The sequence below is a fragment of the Micromys minutus genome (assembly GCF_963924665.1).
Source record: "Micromys minutus genome assembly, chromosome: 13".
Lineage (NCBI taxonomy): Eukaryota > Metazoa > Chordata > Mammalia > Rodentia > Muridae > Micromys > Micromys minutus.
The window spans coordinates 37,719,990-37,734,745 of NC_137982.1; the positions used below are offsets into that span (position 1 = coordinate 37,719,990).

Consider the following 14,756-nt stretch of genomic DNA (forward strand, 5'->3'; position numbering starts at 1 on the left):
AGGATGATCACATCTCCCTCCTCTCTTCCTTGCCTCAGTTTGGAGGGGGATGCTCACAGGCAAAGTCTCCCTAATCATACTCGAACACAATACCCAAGGAGTAAAGCAGCGTATGTTCTCGCTGAACTCCCCAGTGCACCATTAAAATTAAAGCTCCCAAATCTCCTTCCGTGTACGTTCAGACTCCCTTTATTCCCCTGCCCAAACATTCAAGACCATCCTCTTCACAAGAAATCCACCTTCTTCTAAGACTTCTCTGTCAGATACATGGCTCTGACTTGTGGTAACTGCACCAGACACTGCACACAGACCCTTCGTTACGACCATTACAACTCCTCCCTACATCAGAAACCTCCCGCCATCCAATTAGAGTTACCTCAGTTTTCTTTAGCAATAAAGAAGGCTCTGGGAGAGAGACTGACAGATGTAAAGCACAATCTCATGTCTCCCACTCACATACTGAAAACACTAGGTACTTGGACCATTTCCCTGCCTGTTCCATTGATGGTGAACACGCTGTTCTTTTTATTATTATTATCACTATTTATCAGTCAACACAACTAATCCATGCTCTCCCCATCCTCCCTCTCCCTATAGCTGGACACACTCTTTTGGAAGACTATAGCTATTGTGTTTATGTAACTTTATGATAGTACCTGTGATAGAGTTTACTCGTACCCACAGCAAAACTTGTGCTTAGGAAGTCGGAAATCCGTGTCAGATTTCCTATTAGATGACAAACTGTAACTCTATGCTAATGTGTGTGTGTGCATATATATATATATTAAGAATATCTATTTACATATGTGTGATTTATATATTCCTACCAATTACAGAAAATGGGTGGCTTTAATGATGAGTACTTTTCAACACATGAAATCAAAGTCAGGTAAAGTTAAATAACTATCTAAATTAATTGAAAACTTAAGTTTTAAAATCCAGTACAAGTTTAGCAGTGAAATCCATTTTATCAAAGAGCTTACCCAAGACGGTAAATATATGTGAATGAATGGAAGTTATCCTGACTTAAGATAAATGATACGAAAACTCTACCAACAAGGGTTGCCAGGCATAAAAGCTGAACTCATGGACCTGATGTTCCCTGGGAACTGCATATTTAAATTCCTTCCTTAGAGATGTGGACACGGGTTCCAAATGATACATCTTTTTATTCTTTACCCCCCCCTTTTCTCAGAGTAGGTACTTGTACCTAATATTCCACAGATATGGTTCCTTAAAAGAGAACCCAGTGCAAACAGAAAAACAAAATCTGATGACCATGGCCTGCTTGGGAGAAGAAAGAAATGCAACATATTCAAAGTTTTGGTTACATGCACTACTAGAAATTTAAATCAATCAAAGAAGATTGGCTGAAAATTCATCAAAGGGTGGATTCTGAAAAGGTGTAGAAAACACATTTGAGGACTTTTCCAGAGAAAACGATAAAAATCATTTTTTCCCTGCTGGATTATAAGAACTCTGTAGAGAATGCAAGAATGGCTGCAGTGAACAAAAGGCTTGAAACCAATCCAGGAATACTCTTTTCTTTCTTTCTTTCTTTCTTTCTTTCTTTCTTTCTTTCTTTCTTTCTTTCTTTCTCTTTCTTTCTTTCTTTCTTCTTCAAAGGGAAATTCTAACCAGTGCAGCCAGGAAATGTAGCTTTGAATGAGGAAGGCAAATGTGAGTTGGCATGCATTAGATTGAATGCTTCCCAAGTGTTTTTCCCATGAAGCTGCAGTTTGGCCTTGCTTTTAGGGGTAGATAAATGACCGAAGCAGGGAATACACAGAGACCTCAAAAAAAATGGCAGACACCAAATTATTTAATCTACTTAAAAAAAAAAACTTGTAATCCTTTCCTTTAAAAAATAGAAGTCTAAAAAAGGAACGTAAGAATATTTTAAACGGAAAGGAATTTTATAGACATTAAAAACACCATTTGGCTACTCATTAGGCAAAAGAACATCTTTCATACTGAATAAAAGTTCACACTTCATAAACTTGGATCTTTGATTATCATGCCTTCTTAATTACTATTAATAGCAATACAGTACTTCATGGCCTCTATGGGGCAGCTGAATGATCCAGGCAGGACCTTTGACTGAGGTACAGGAGACAAAGGGACAGTCAGTGAAGGTCCTGCACTTGAAAAAATAGGCACAGAATCCAGTTATGAAACAATGGAGACAGCTGGAGAGATGGCTCAGCGGTTAAGAGCACCAACTGCTCTTCCAGGTCCTGAGTTCAATTCCCAGCAACCACATGGTGGTTCACAATCTTCTGTAATGGAATCCAATGACCTCCTCTGGTGTGTCTGAAGACAGCTACAGTGTACTCATATAAATAAAAATAAATCATTAAAAGAAAAAGAAACAATGGAGTATTGATTTTTAAAGGTCTTAATAGAACCAAATAAACTTCTTTAATGGCTATATGTGTAGGGGAAGGCTTTAAAGGATATGCAGAATGAACTATGTGTCTGCATTTGCTGTTTCTAAAGAAAAGGCTTAGAAGAAAGCAGGAGCCCATATTCTTCTCATAGTGTGACTGTGAGTAGAACTAGAGGATTACAAAATAGCATTCATTTGGGTTTCATCCAACAAATATTTGCCAAGAACCTGTATGTATGAGACTTTAGGTCAAGGGATGGTATGACAGGGCTTCTGTCTTCTAGTGAGAGTGAGGAGATCATACTGGTAGGAACTAAGGACACAATTTAGCTGCATGACTTTGGAAGACTCACTTAACCCTTGCGCAGCCCTCCTTGTAGAATGAGAAGATTGGAAGCCAGTGGTTCTCAGAGCTCCATCTTGTTTCTTTAACTGGCAACGCTCATCTTTGTGGTGATGACACACAGGTACCCTTCCAATGCATAAAGACTAGAATGAAACGCTGGTAGTATGAGCTGAGGAGAAGACTGACTTTTATTCCATGTCTTTCTCCCCACCCCACGCCCAAATCCCACTCTGCAGCTCCACGGAACTACAGGAAAGTAATCTTAAAGCAAATCATCCGTCTTGTCCAAAGGTTCATTCCCTCCTCACTAGCATATTTGCAATGGGAAATATAAGCACTTCAAATGCCTGTTGTTTAAATAAACTCTGAGCCTGAAGAAATCCTAGATTCAGTCTTGCAAGCCAACACAAAACGACTTCTAAATGAAACAAGACAAACAAACAAACAAACAAACAACAACAACAAAAACAAAAACAAAACAAAAAGGCATCTCCTAATACAGCTTTGGGGTAGGTACAGAAAAAGGAAAATTTAGTATAACATAATCCAGGCCTGGGTAGACTAGCTTTACTAAAGAGTTCAATCAAAGGGGCCAGGGAAGAATCTGCAGAGCTGGGGAGGATTAAGCAAAATGTGTAGATCCAATTGAGACACACAGACAGGAAGAGGAAGTAGAATTCACACACAGTGGTACCTAGAAATGTATGTGGGGCTCTAAAGGATACTGTTAAATGCTGCCTCCTTCCCCTTTCCTTAGAGGTTCTAAATTCATCAGCTTGAGGTATTGGCTGGGCATTGGGATATTTCCCCCTCCCTCGGTAATTCTAATGTTAGCCAAGGTTGAGAAGCACTGAATGAGGACAGAGAGTTATGGGAGGCCAGAACACTATGTTTTAATGAACTATCTTCTGTCTGTTTTTATGGTCTGGTTAATTTTTGTTTTTTATTAAAGTGGTTTTTTTTCAACTTCTTATCCTTACATTAAAACTGGGCAAATAATGCCAGAGTTATATAATAACATTTTTTCCAGTATTATTTTGTCAACATATCTCTGCGGGATTTTCAAGGTACCAAACAGTCTCCGTTTCCCCAATGATAAAAATCATTGACAAAATGCTTACTAACAAAGGCTGTGTGCATTGGTGTGTGTATGAATGCTGTCACTGCCAAGAGCCTTCCTTCACAAGAGATAACTGTTACAGGACCCTGTATATCCAAACACTGTCCTTCACACACACAATACAATCCTGGAAATCACAAATTATCCTGACATCCTTATCTGGAAACACACGTGTTCTCTGCGAGTTTCTTTCTTTTTTCTTTTTTTTAAGTCAAAAGATTAGCATTCATTCTCTTTGCTAACTGGAGCAATTGTAAGCTTGACAAGTCTTAAGTCACTAAAGTACCAAACATGTACCTGGCCTTTCTGAGATTATAACAACCCTTCTGTGGGTGGTGTCCATCTGGGTAAGAATGTGTTGTTGATTCATGTAACACACTCTGATACTCTTCTACATGAGGAAACAGAAACTCAGGCTTTAGCAACAGCTTAGAGCCCCAGTGGTAGAAATGACCAAGAATCTCAGGCCTCTCCTTTCCCCATCTGACCAGCTACACTTTCTCTTAAGTGAACCATCTATTTATGATGTACATGATCACAGTTTGGTTTCAGAAAGAGCAGTGGGTATTTAATCTACTCAAACCGTCTTATTCTTCCCTGTTCCATGGGGCGTGATGATTAAAACTTAAAACTATTAATATTTGTTTTCATTAGAACTAAGAAAGTGCTTGTTTTCTTTGTCAAACTGTTTTTTGTTTGTTTTTTTTTTTTTAGTGTGTTATTTTTTGGAGACAGTTTCTCACTATATATTTCTTTTAAATTTACTATAGAGCCAATGTCAGCATTGAACTTCTCACTCTCCTACCTCAGCTCCTCGGATTATCAATGAGTCCCATTAGACCTAGCATGAGCTGTAAGCTTCCTAAAGGTGGGCTCATGTGACACAGTGAAAGCATTTCCTCCCCTCAAACACCTAGTGGTTTCTTTTACTTAATCATATTCAGTAATATGTTGCTCCTTGCTATTTTCAATTTTAATCTAATTTGTTAGGCTTTTATCTTAGACTTAGAAATATTTTACAAATTAACATATAATATTAATCCTGTTTTCTTGTAGTAAATAAAAAGCCATTATATTTTCTAAATAGAAAAGAGCTTTTCAAATAAAGAAATACTGTTATGTCTTTACAAGTTGTTTCTTTCTGTTTCTGGTCCAATCACCTAATTTATTTAACTGTCTCCCAGAATGAAATATTTGAAATCAGTCTCTGCCTTTGAAGACAACAATATCACCTTTATGAGTTAGGCAGTGTCCCTTGAGGCCTTAGGCACCCTAAAATCCTTGTCACTCTTAACAGTGACATGATCTGTGTGGAATTTACAGCCTAGCACTTCCTCCATCAATGGGAACCTGCAATTTCACATAAAAACTATCACACAAACTTTCAGTCATCATAAGTGGGAAGATGAGCTTACCTCCTGCTCTGTCAACATTAAAGATCTAACACTATCATTATCCTAAGCACTGAGAGATTATTTTCATTTGTGTATCTGAGCTCCTCACTTAGGTTTCCCCTAAGCCATAGAATACAGTGGCATTGGAAGGCTATCCAGAAAGACAATCTAGGGTAGACATACAGCCCGGGTTTTCACTGACTTCACTTTCCCAGGCGTCCAAACCTACAGCAGAGACCAGACGTACTCATTGGTTAGTAGTGGCAGCAATGAACTCTTTAAAAGTTCAGCTTTTAAAGAACAAATCAATGAGATAATCAAATAAAGAGAGTTACCAACTTTGTGCTTCTTAGGTCTGGTGTTAAGTCTCATCCCGACATCTCAGTCAACGAACCCAAGGAAACTATGCACATAGCTCACGGACAATCACACAGCAACAGTGACTCTCTTTTTTACTGATAGGCATTCTACAAGCTACCTCTAATGATCGGAGCAGACGCCTTCAATTAGAAAAAGATATGCGTCTTTTCCACAACACCCTGTCTTATTCTGTCATAAATAAATGGAGGAAAAACATTTCAAATTACCTCTACTCATGATAATTTTTACCCGAGACAAAGTTCCTGCCACGAAACAAAGGGTGAAGCATTTCTAGTTGAGATGTAATTGCCGTAGTGCTGATTAAATGCGCACTTGGAGTGGGGAAAAGCTTTCCTGTGGCATGGCAGAGTCTTTCTAGTGCTATTTAAAAACACTTCAAGAACAATCTTCTGAAAGCGGCGCTGTCGTGAGCAGTACAGCAGCATACCTGAAGTTTCATTGCCGTGGAAAGCAGAGCTTGGATCTGTGAGGACATGAGAGTCGGTAAACTGTCGTACACACTATCACAGTTTCCAGGCTCTTCCAGCTGCAGACTACAGAAAGAGCTGGGCTTGCCTTACATTTATAGCTTGTCTTAGAGACTAAATGAGGATTTTATTTAGTTCTCAATGAACCTCCTGTGCTAGGCTTAGACTAAATAAACTGATAGTTTCCTAAGCCATCCCTTTATATACTGTCATGTTGTGAGTGTGTGTGTGTGTGTGTGTACGTTTATTTATGTATGTTTTGTGTATATGTGTTATATATGGGGATATATACATAATCATATAGACATGTATGCTTACTTGTGTATAAATATTATTTATATGTATTTTTGTTAGATATAAGGAAAATGATCTAAACTCCTTCTAAGCAGAAGGTCTGAATGTGCTTTGAATGTCAAGATTGTTTGGACTGTTTATTATACTTAATATCATCCGCTACTGCTCAAGTTTATATTTCATATAACAATGTACATCTTTCTATCTCCACAAAGGTAGAAGAAGTTAAGAAACAGGCTTATCACAGAGGGTTAGAAGGCTTACCCTAGAAAAGGAACAGAACGGCACTGGAGACCGTATTCCTGCCAGACTCTCATCTTCTTCTCTCTCTCTGGGCATGACGCTGAAAAGAGTAGTGGGTGGCCATTTTCAACTAGAAGGGAGATGCCTAGCAAGATGCACAAGAACCTTTCTCCACAGCGGTATGCAATGACAGGAACAGCAAGCTCTGCGTCCCAGCTTAGATGGAGAAGAGAGTACTGTCAACTGACACATGCCTTTGACCCTCTGAACAGAGCTAGGTCACCTGACCCCCAAGCCTCATACAGAGCTTAGTAAACTGTATTGCTCCCCTAAGAATAATTTATCATTTTCTCTTCAAAGTGTTAGCCTTCACTCCATAACACAGTAATGGAGATTGGTGAGCTGACTTTATTTCGCAGTGATATGCTGAAAATAAAATAAAAAAAAATCACGAACCTAATCACCTAGCGATTAGTAACCTTATCACTTACCACTATTAAGTAATTAAAGAATAGCATGATATGAGCTAGGACTAGCAATACAAACTTAAAACTTAGATTTGTATCTCTAGTCTAGCAGTTTTATTCTACATAATCTAATTTAGTGGTGATCCTGTTTTTCAAATTATAACAGTAAGTAAAAATTGCCAAGTAGCTCTAAATAATAATGGTAGATTTTACACATTTGAAGTCAGAAAGCTCATATTACTAATGTACACCCAGGGAGACTGCAACTGTCTGTAAGTCTAGTTCCAGAGGTATCTGATGTCCTCATAGACATCCAAATTTTCACCCTATCACACACACATGCATGCTTGCACACACACACACACACACACACACACACATGAGATTAAAAATAATAGTAATAAATCTTTCTTTTAAAATTTATCATCCATGATAACTATGTTACCAGTTAGCATATAAATGGTTTATAAGGCTTTAGTAAACCTGCAAAATATACCAACTATATTTCTCTCTCTCTCTCTCTCTCTCTCTCTCACACACACACACACACACACACACACACACACACACACACAAATCCAGTTTAGGTAAATGCTATTTTTTTTCAATAATTTCTAAATTGGAAAATATTTGATCACAGAACTTTGTAGAGATGAGAAATTATCAACAAGACGTCTGGGCCGATAAAGGTGTTTGCTGTCAAGGCCAACAACTTGAGTTTGACCCCAGGACCAGCACAATATAATGATTCCTGCATGTTTTTTTCACACACAGGAATTTCACACACAGAAGCCATATGTGTGTATATTAAATAAATAATAATGCATAAATAAATAACAAATAATGTAAAGCTTAAAAACTAATTGAAAAAGAGATACATCGCTTTCTCTTTCCTCTGCCATCGTGTGCGCTACACCTGACACAACCTCTCGCCATGTCGTCCCACAAGACTTTCAGAATCAAGCGATTCCTGGCCAAGAAACAAAAGCAAAATCGTCCTATTCCTCAATGGATTCGGATGAAAACTGGTAACAAAATCAGGTACAACTCTAAGAGAAGACACTGGAGGAGAACGAAGCTGGGCCTGTGAGGAGTCACACAGGGCAGGACTGAGGGCTTATGCTGAACTGTGGTCATCGATCACATCCTACCAGATGGATTTTAACCTGAAGAATTATTCGTGTCTAAATTGGGATGTTTGTCCAGTAATAAAATTATGAACCTTCCAAGCTGAAAAAAAAAAAGAGAGATACATCAAAGAAATGAATGACACCAACTCTCCATGAAGTAACACATTCTCAAAAAAGGTCTTCGTGGTTACGCATACTCTAAATAAAGATACTAAATATAAAAGAACCAGGATCTGAACCTTTAATGGGGTACTCTTTGAGCCTCACTAAAACATGTAAGAACTTATGACTAGAACATATCCCTAGGTTATAGAGAGGCAAATGAAATGAAAATGTAATCAGTTTGAGGGCTACACATAATGTTACAGCTAAGCTGAAGAAGAAAGAGTAAAAACAATGATCAAGAAATAATACATCCTGAGACACACAAGACTTCGAGATGTTCCTTGCTATGTACCTTAGAGAATAGAGAGGACTAAATACATGAACAATCATATGCAAACTCTGCCAAGGAGAACAGTAAAGTCTTAGTAAAACGTTAAGTAACCCATAGTTGTTGCCGTCACATATGCAAAGGGAAATTTGTCCTTAACAGGGAGAGTTGACAGATGTTATAGCTTCTGTGCCAGAGGTGCACAAGTAGAAAGGCCATCATGGGCATGCTAAAGATGGTGGCTGGAGTTGAATCGTGCAATCGAAGTGGTCCAATCAGAAGACAGGAGAGCAAACACTGGGAGATGTCTATTTATATTTCTGAGAAAGGATTAAAATTGTCAAAACTATTATTATTTGTATACAGAATCAGAGAAAGCATGTGGTCCAAGAAAAGGGTGAGATAATGGGGCTCTGTGGCCTACCCATCAAGTCATTCAAACACGACGCGAGGAGACAGGGCTTTCACTGCAAGTTTCACAGTGATGTAGCCCTTCGTGATTTATTCCATAGGTACCACAAATACATCTTGACCTATGCACAGTTTGAATTCCCATGCTATATAACTTGTCAATACTATATCTTTGCCTGCTTTAGGTTTGATTCATGAGCAGGCTGGCCTTAAACAAATCAAGCAGAGTTTATTTTAATTTTTAAAATGTAAACACATGAACACTAAGAAAAAATTCAAATGGCATCCTAAAATGAAGAATATGAACCAATTTTTAAAGCAACAATTTCAATAGACTGGCGTTCAAGTATCGAGTCACTGAATTACAGAAAGCCTTGACCAATATTTATTGCTCCATATTTTAGAGGCAATTTCCATTTTGATGGGTTGCTTCAACAGCGGTATTCTGAAGCAGTTAGGTAACATAAAAATATAGGATCAAGATTATGTCTGTCAGATGAAAAATACAGCATTTATGCAGCATTATATAATCCATTCGCTGGTTTATGGGCCCAAGGTCCCCCTGGGAGTGCCACAAGCCCACATAATATTCTACAGGGTTACAGTTTGCACTTGAGACTCTAAATGGGCAGGAAATGCTTTCTGAAGCCACAGTGTAACCAGCATATGTTTCACTGCTGCAAAACAAGTATAAAATACTAATAATTTCAATTTGGCATCTAAAAATGTCCCCATTTTGAGCTGATCCCAACATTAAAATAGATGTGCTCTTCTCTGGGATGTCTGTTCCTCGACTCTGAAGATACAAAGTGCATAAATCAGATGACCAAATTGGGCCTATGAAAGAGCAGTTTCCAATGATTCAATGTCAGGGAAGCCTACTGTAGTGCTCCCTAAGGATGAGGCCTGTATTTCTTAAACACTTCATCTAACTGCCTTCAAGACAGAAAGATCACATGACACTTAACTGTAAAGATAACATCACAGTGTAGATAGGTAAGGTTGCTAAGAGGAATGAACACAATTTTAATTTAAAACAAAAGATGCATCCTGGATATACATTGAATAATAGGAAAATATAGGGACATGGTTACACATTTAAAGGAAAAATAAAATAAGATCGAGCTGCCAATTCTAGCAGCAGAAAAAGTATTAGTGTTAAAAAACGTTTGAAGCTGGAAAAGAATAAAAACTAGTATCAGTGTGAGAAGAAACGAGCTTTCCTAAACTAGAAAAACAGAAAAGAGTCTAAAGGAATGAAGCCACTGTGTAATTTCCTGATATTTGCTGATAGGAATTCCAATTCTGCCTGTAAGCAGTAAAGAAACATACATACATATGATAGTATTTACAGGAATGTTAAAGTCTGAATTATCTAATCTAGAGAAATAAGATTTAAGCATGCCCCCATGAGCCTGGGTGTAGCCTCATGGTGGTACAACTCTTTCTCCCCTGAAATGTGAGAGGTTGTTGTGAGACCCCAAGGGATACAAGTTCAAAATAGAAATAATAACAGTGAAAGGTCTTTGAAGGCTTTTGAGGTTGATGAGACATTTACTTCTATTACATTTAGAGAACTAGCAAAATATAGTCAGTGTTGCACCACAGATGAATATCTAAGATTCTAAGTCTGTCATTAGACAGCAGTGAGGTAGGTCACGGGGTTAACCCCTCTTTTTGGTTCATCCCAGTCTTTGAGTTTTAGACTGCAAACTCAGTTTAGACTAAGACAGTATTTCCTTCCGCCATGTTTGGAATCAACCTACAACTCAATCTTTCCCAACAATCTGTGGCACAACTTTGGTACCACAGTGCTTTTCTGTTTTCTGTTTAAGGTAAAGATCACGAAGAACGGGATCATTGGCCGCTGGCCAGAGAATTAGGAAAACGCTTCACTTTGCTGCTAATGTTAATTTTACTCTTTAAAAACCTGACTGAGGTTCTAAAGGCCCCAAATCAACAAACTCTTTACAACACACAGAGAGCATTGTTTGTCAAGTCTTTGGCTGCTAAATTTAAAACTGTATATAATCTATTTAAAAATGAGTTATGGAATGACAGGGAAGGGGAGAAGGGAGAGAAGGAAAGAAGGAGCTGAGGGACTCACTAAACACTCTGCCTTTGTTTACCCAATTCAACACTTAGTCAGTGTTTAGTAGTTAAAAAGGAGGAACTATTTTACTACATCTTTTCCAGCAACTGATTTTACTATTTTACTGATTTGGTTCCAGACAACATCTGAGTTTGTCACCCCTACTTCATGAATGTGGCAGTTTTTTTTTTTCTCTGTTCTATGATATGACCCTCTCTCAAACAATGAGTTCAGTGTGCTAAAATATGGAAGCGTGATAATAAATCCAGGAATGATAAACCCTGGTAATCACTGAGGAGGACATGGGTGAGTCGTGACAGAGCTGTTTAATTCAGCCAAAGCTATTTGGATCCCACATCGTTTGCTTTACCTGGAAAATAACTCTTTCTTTTTAATAATGGAAGAGAAAATCAACTCAACTAAGAACAAAATCAAGAAAAAAAAAACAGAGTGGAGTTTGGAGAATAAGAGAGAAGAGAGAGGAGTTGGGGGGGAGAAAGAGACAAAGAGAAAGAGAGGGGGGGGAGAGAGGGAGGGAGGGAGAGACTGAGAGAGAGAGAGAGAGAGAGAGAGAGAGAGAGAGAGAGAGAGAGAGAGAGAGCGCACTATGAAAGCCAGAGGAACTTCCAATTCCCTGAGGAACTTCCAATTACCAGGAGGGACAACATGTTTTCACCAAGTAAGAGACAAATCAGTATGCCTTTAAATTTGCTAACAAGGATTTTCTCTGAGATGTGAACAGAGCTTTAAGAAGTGAGCTCAGCTTTAAGAATTTTACACATTCAATGAAACTCATCTTAAAGGTTTGCCTTTTTCTATCTGAGAACACTGGTCTAAGAGCACATCCATCCCAGAGACACTGCCATGCTTTGACTGTTCCTCAAAGCACAGAAACCTTTATGGTCCCCACATCAACTATAATCCCCACACCCTCTCTTTTCAGGAAATCACACCAATAAACCTATATCAACAAACATATAAATAAGAAAATAAATATCATGTCTTATTTTGCATTATCACTGAAATAAAAAAAAAATCTGAGATGCCAATGTGAACTGAATTATTTTCGTAGCTTTAACATTGCACAAATAAAAAGATTTTGCATTGTCTATTATTCGTTCTGATAATAGATGTTTATCCTGGAGGAGCAAACACAGAGTTGGATTTTCTAGAAGCATCTAGAATAGTAAGGAGATACTCTTGTAGAATAGATTGCTAATCTTCATAAGCTATTTATAGCTATACTCTAGAGTAGGTCTGTTAGAAGTGTTTAGCTCAACAAGACTCAGCAAAAAGCTGACCCATGTGTTTTCCTCCAAGAAACTTAGATGCACCTCCAATGTTGAAATACAGTCTTATTTGTACTCATGGTGATGGGGTTAATAACATCTTGTTAATTAAATAAAACAGTCCAAATTCAAAGCCATGAAACAATTAGGAGAAGATAGAGAAAAACTTCTGTCCATTTACTGCAGCTCCCTTTCCACTGCAAATGGTAATTCCTGAAGGACTCTGAAAGCCTAGTCCTGAGACATAATAGAGGAAACAGACTCCTATTAATGTTGTGTCCTCTGACATCTAGTCTGTGAAAATAGAAAGAGAAAGCATTAACTTTCAGCACTGGACACGCTAAGGAGAAAAAACAAATGAGCACATTCTAAACAGCTGTGTGGAGCAAGGTGACCCATCCGAGTTTAACAGGAAACCAAAAGGTAATCAAATGAAACCTACAACCTTTTGCCAGAGACACTGGAGGAGACAAGAAGGCTGATACAATCTAAGAATCTGTGAAAAACAGGGAGAAAGGCGTGTGTGTGTGTGTGTGTGTGTGTGTGTGTCTTTCTGCTGAGCATGGACGCAACCAACTGACACAGGTAGTCCCAGAAAGAACTACAGTCCTAGGAGGAGGCAGCTAAGTGCCCCCTCCTTCCTTTAACATGTCTTCAGCATCTCTCTATTAACTACTTTTAACTACGATGACTGCAGGCTGTTCACAGTATCAGAGTCATATGAGATGGACAAAACTGACAGATCTCACGCCTCTAAGAAGTGAAAGCAAATCCCAATAACTTGTAGCATCTGACCTATGCCACGACTGATACCTCCTCATCATCTTACCAAGTAGACCACTGTATGTATGCACAAGCATGTGTCCTAGTACACATGAGTATGCATTGGTCTGGCTGTCTGTCTCTACGGATGCATCCTGTGACTAAAAATAAGACAAAAGAGCTAAATCTTGAGGCAGAGCTACACAAAGCAAGAAGAAGAAAGTGTGTAAAAGGACCACAGTGAATGTCTCATTCTCCCTTATTTCTTCACCACCCAGTGACATATCTAGTATAGTAGTTGCTCAATAAAAGAAAAGCCAAAAATCAGAGCAATAAAACCTACCTGTTGAAAATGTACACTCAATTCATGAAGCATCATAAAACATTAGTTATCAAGGAAGACCTTCGTGGGTCCTGATGAAAAATCGTTAGAAGGACCAATATGAAAATGGTCGTAACAACAAAAAAATAATAACCGGTAGGAACAAACAGGAGACATGAAACAATTATTTCAGTGACGAAAATAACTAGGGGAGAATAAATATAGAACTGATAAAGAACATCTACATTTTAAGAAAATGCTGTTAAAAATAAAGAAGTATACATCACCAGAGAGGTATGCTTCCGTTTCCAAATAACACATTAGACTCGATGCAAACTGATAAGCAACAGAATGGCAGATGAGACTGTCAATCAGGGTGACTTAAAGGCCATTGTAACTAAATGCCACATTACTGTGTTCCCTTGCTTTGCTGCTGGACTGTAGATGTCACACAGTGTCACAGTACCCACTGTCTCATCCTTCTTGTCAGAGCGTGCTATGGAGGTTTTCTGTTTATCTTGTTCAAAGACGGAGCAGAAGAGCCCAGTGCCTCTTTGCCTCCAACTTATGCTGAGACACAAATGCAGGCTTCATGTCTGCAAATATTTATTATCCCTGGGCTAATGCTTGTTGCTCTGCGTTGGCCTCAGTATTGGAAAGATATGCATCATCTTCCGGGCAGCATGTGTCTTTACTACAGACAACAGACACTCAATACTTGTGGTAGCTTAAAATTGATAGGGTTTTGGTTTTTGCTGTGGGGCTTTTGTTGCTTTGGAATTTGTTCGGTTTGTTTATTTACAAAGTATAGGGGCAGTGAGCCCTCACATGCGCATATTCTATGTAATTGAACATGCAGTTGCATCATTCAGGTGAATGTTGTATAATGCAGTCTCTCCATCACAATTCAGAATGGAAATTAGCTTTAGAAACTCTAAAAATGCCCTGCAAAGAGCCCCAGTTAATTTAATCCACTCCTACTAACTAGCCTATGGAATCCTCTCTGGATGGAGGAAGGCGATGAAAGTGAGTGAAAAAATGGCCAGCTTCTCCTAAGAACTAACAGATGAAACTCTTCTGCCTAGGAGCTGCTAGTTCCCTCTTGCTCCCTCCCCTAACACACTGAAGTCCAGTGAAGGAAAACAAAGTGTGCACAACCATCAACTGTACACAAAGTGAAAATGTTTGCCATCCTATAGGAGCTGAGTCTTATATA

General features: G+C 38.5%; 2 protein-coding genes across 2 annotated transcripts in view; one reads left to right on the forward strand and one right to left on the reverse strand.

Annotated features, from left to right (window-relative positions):
• FIGN (fidgetin, microtubule severing factor) overlaps positions 1-14,756 on the reverse strand; it is a gene marked incomplete at its 3' end in the record, with an annotated part of 115,447 nt that overhangs the window by 59,255 nt on the left and 41,436 nt on the right. The gene's annotated exons all lie outside the window — the stretch shown is intronic.
• Positions 8,003-8,265, forward strand: LOC308429282 (large ribosomal subunit protein eL39). Its single transcript, XM_080928021.1, has one exon. It carries the CDS (start codon positions 8,036-8,038, stop codon positions 8,189-8,191), a length of 156 nt encoding a protein of 51 aa, XP_080784147.1. The 5' UTR covers positions 8,003-8,035; the 3' UTR covers positions 8,192-8,265.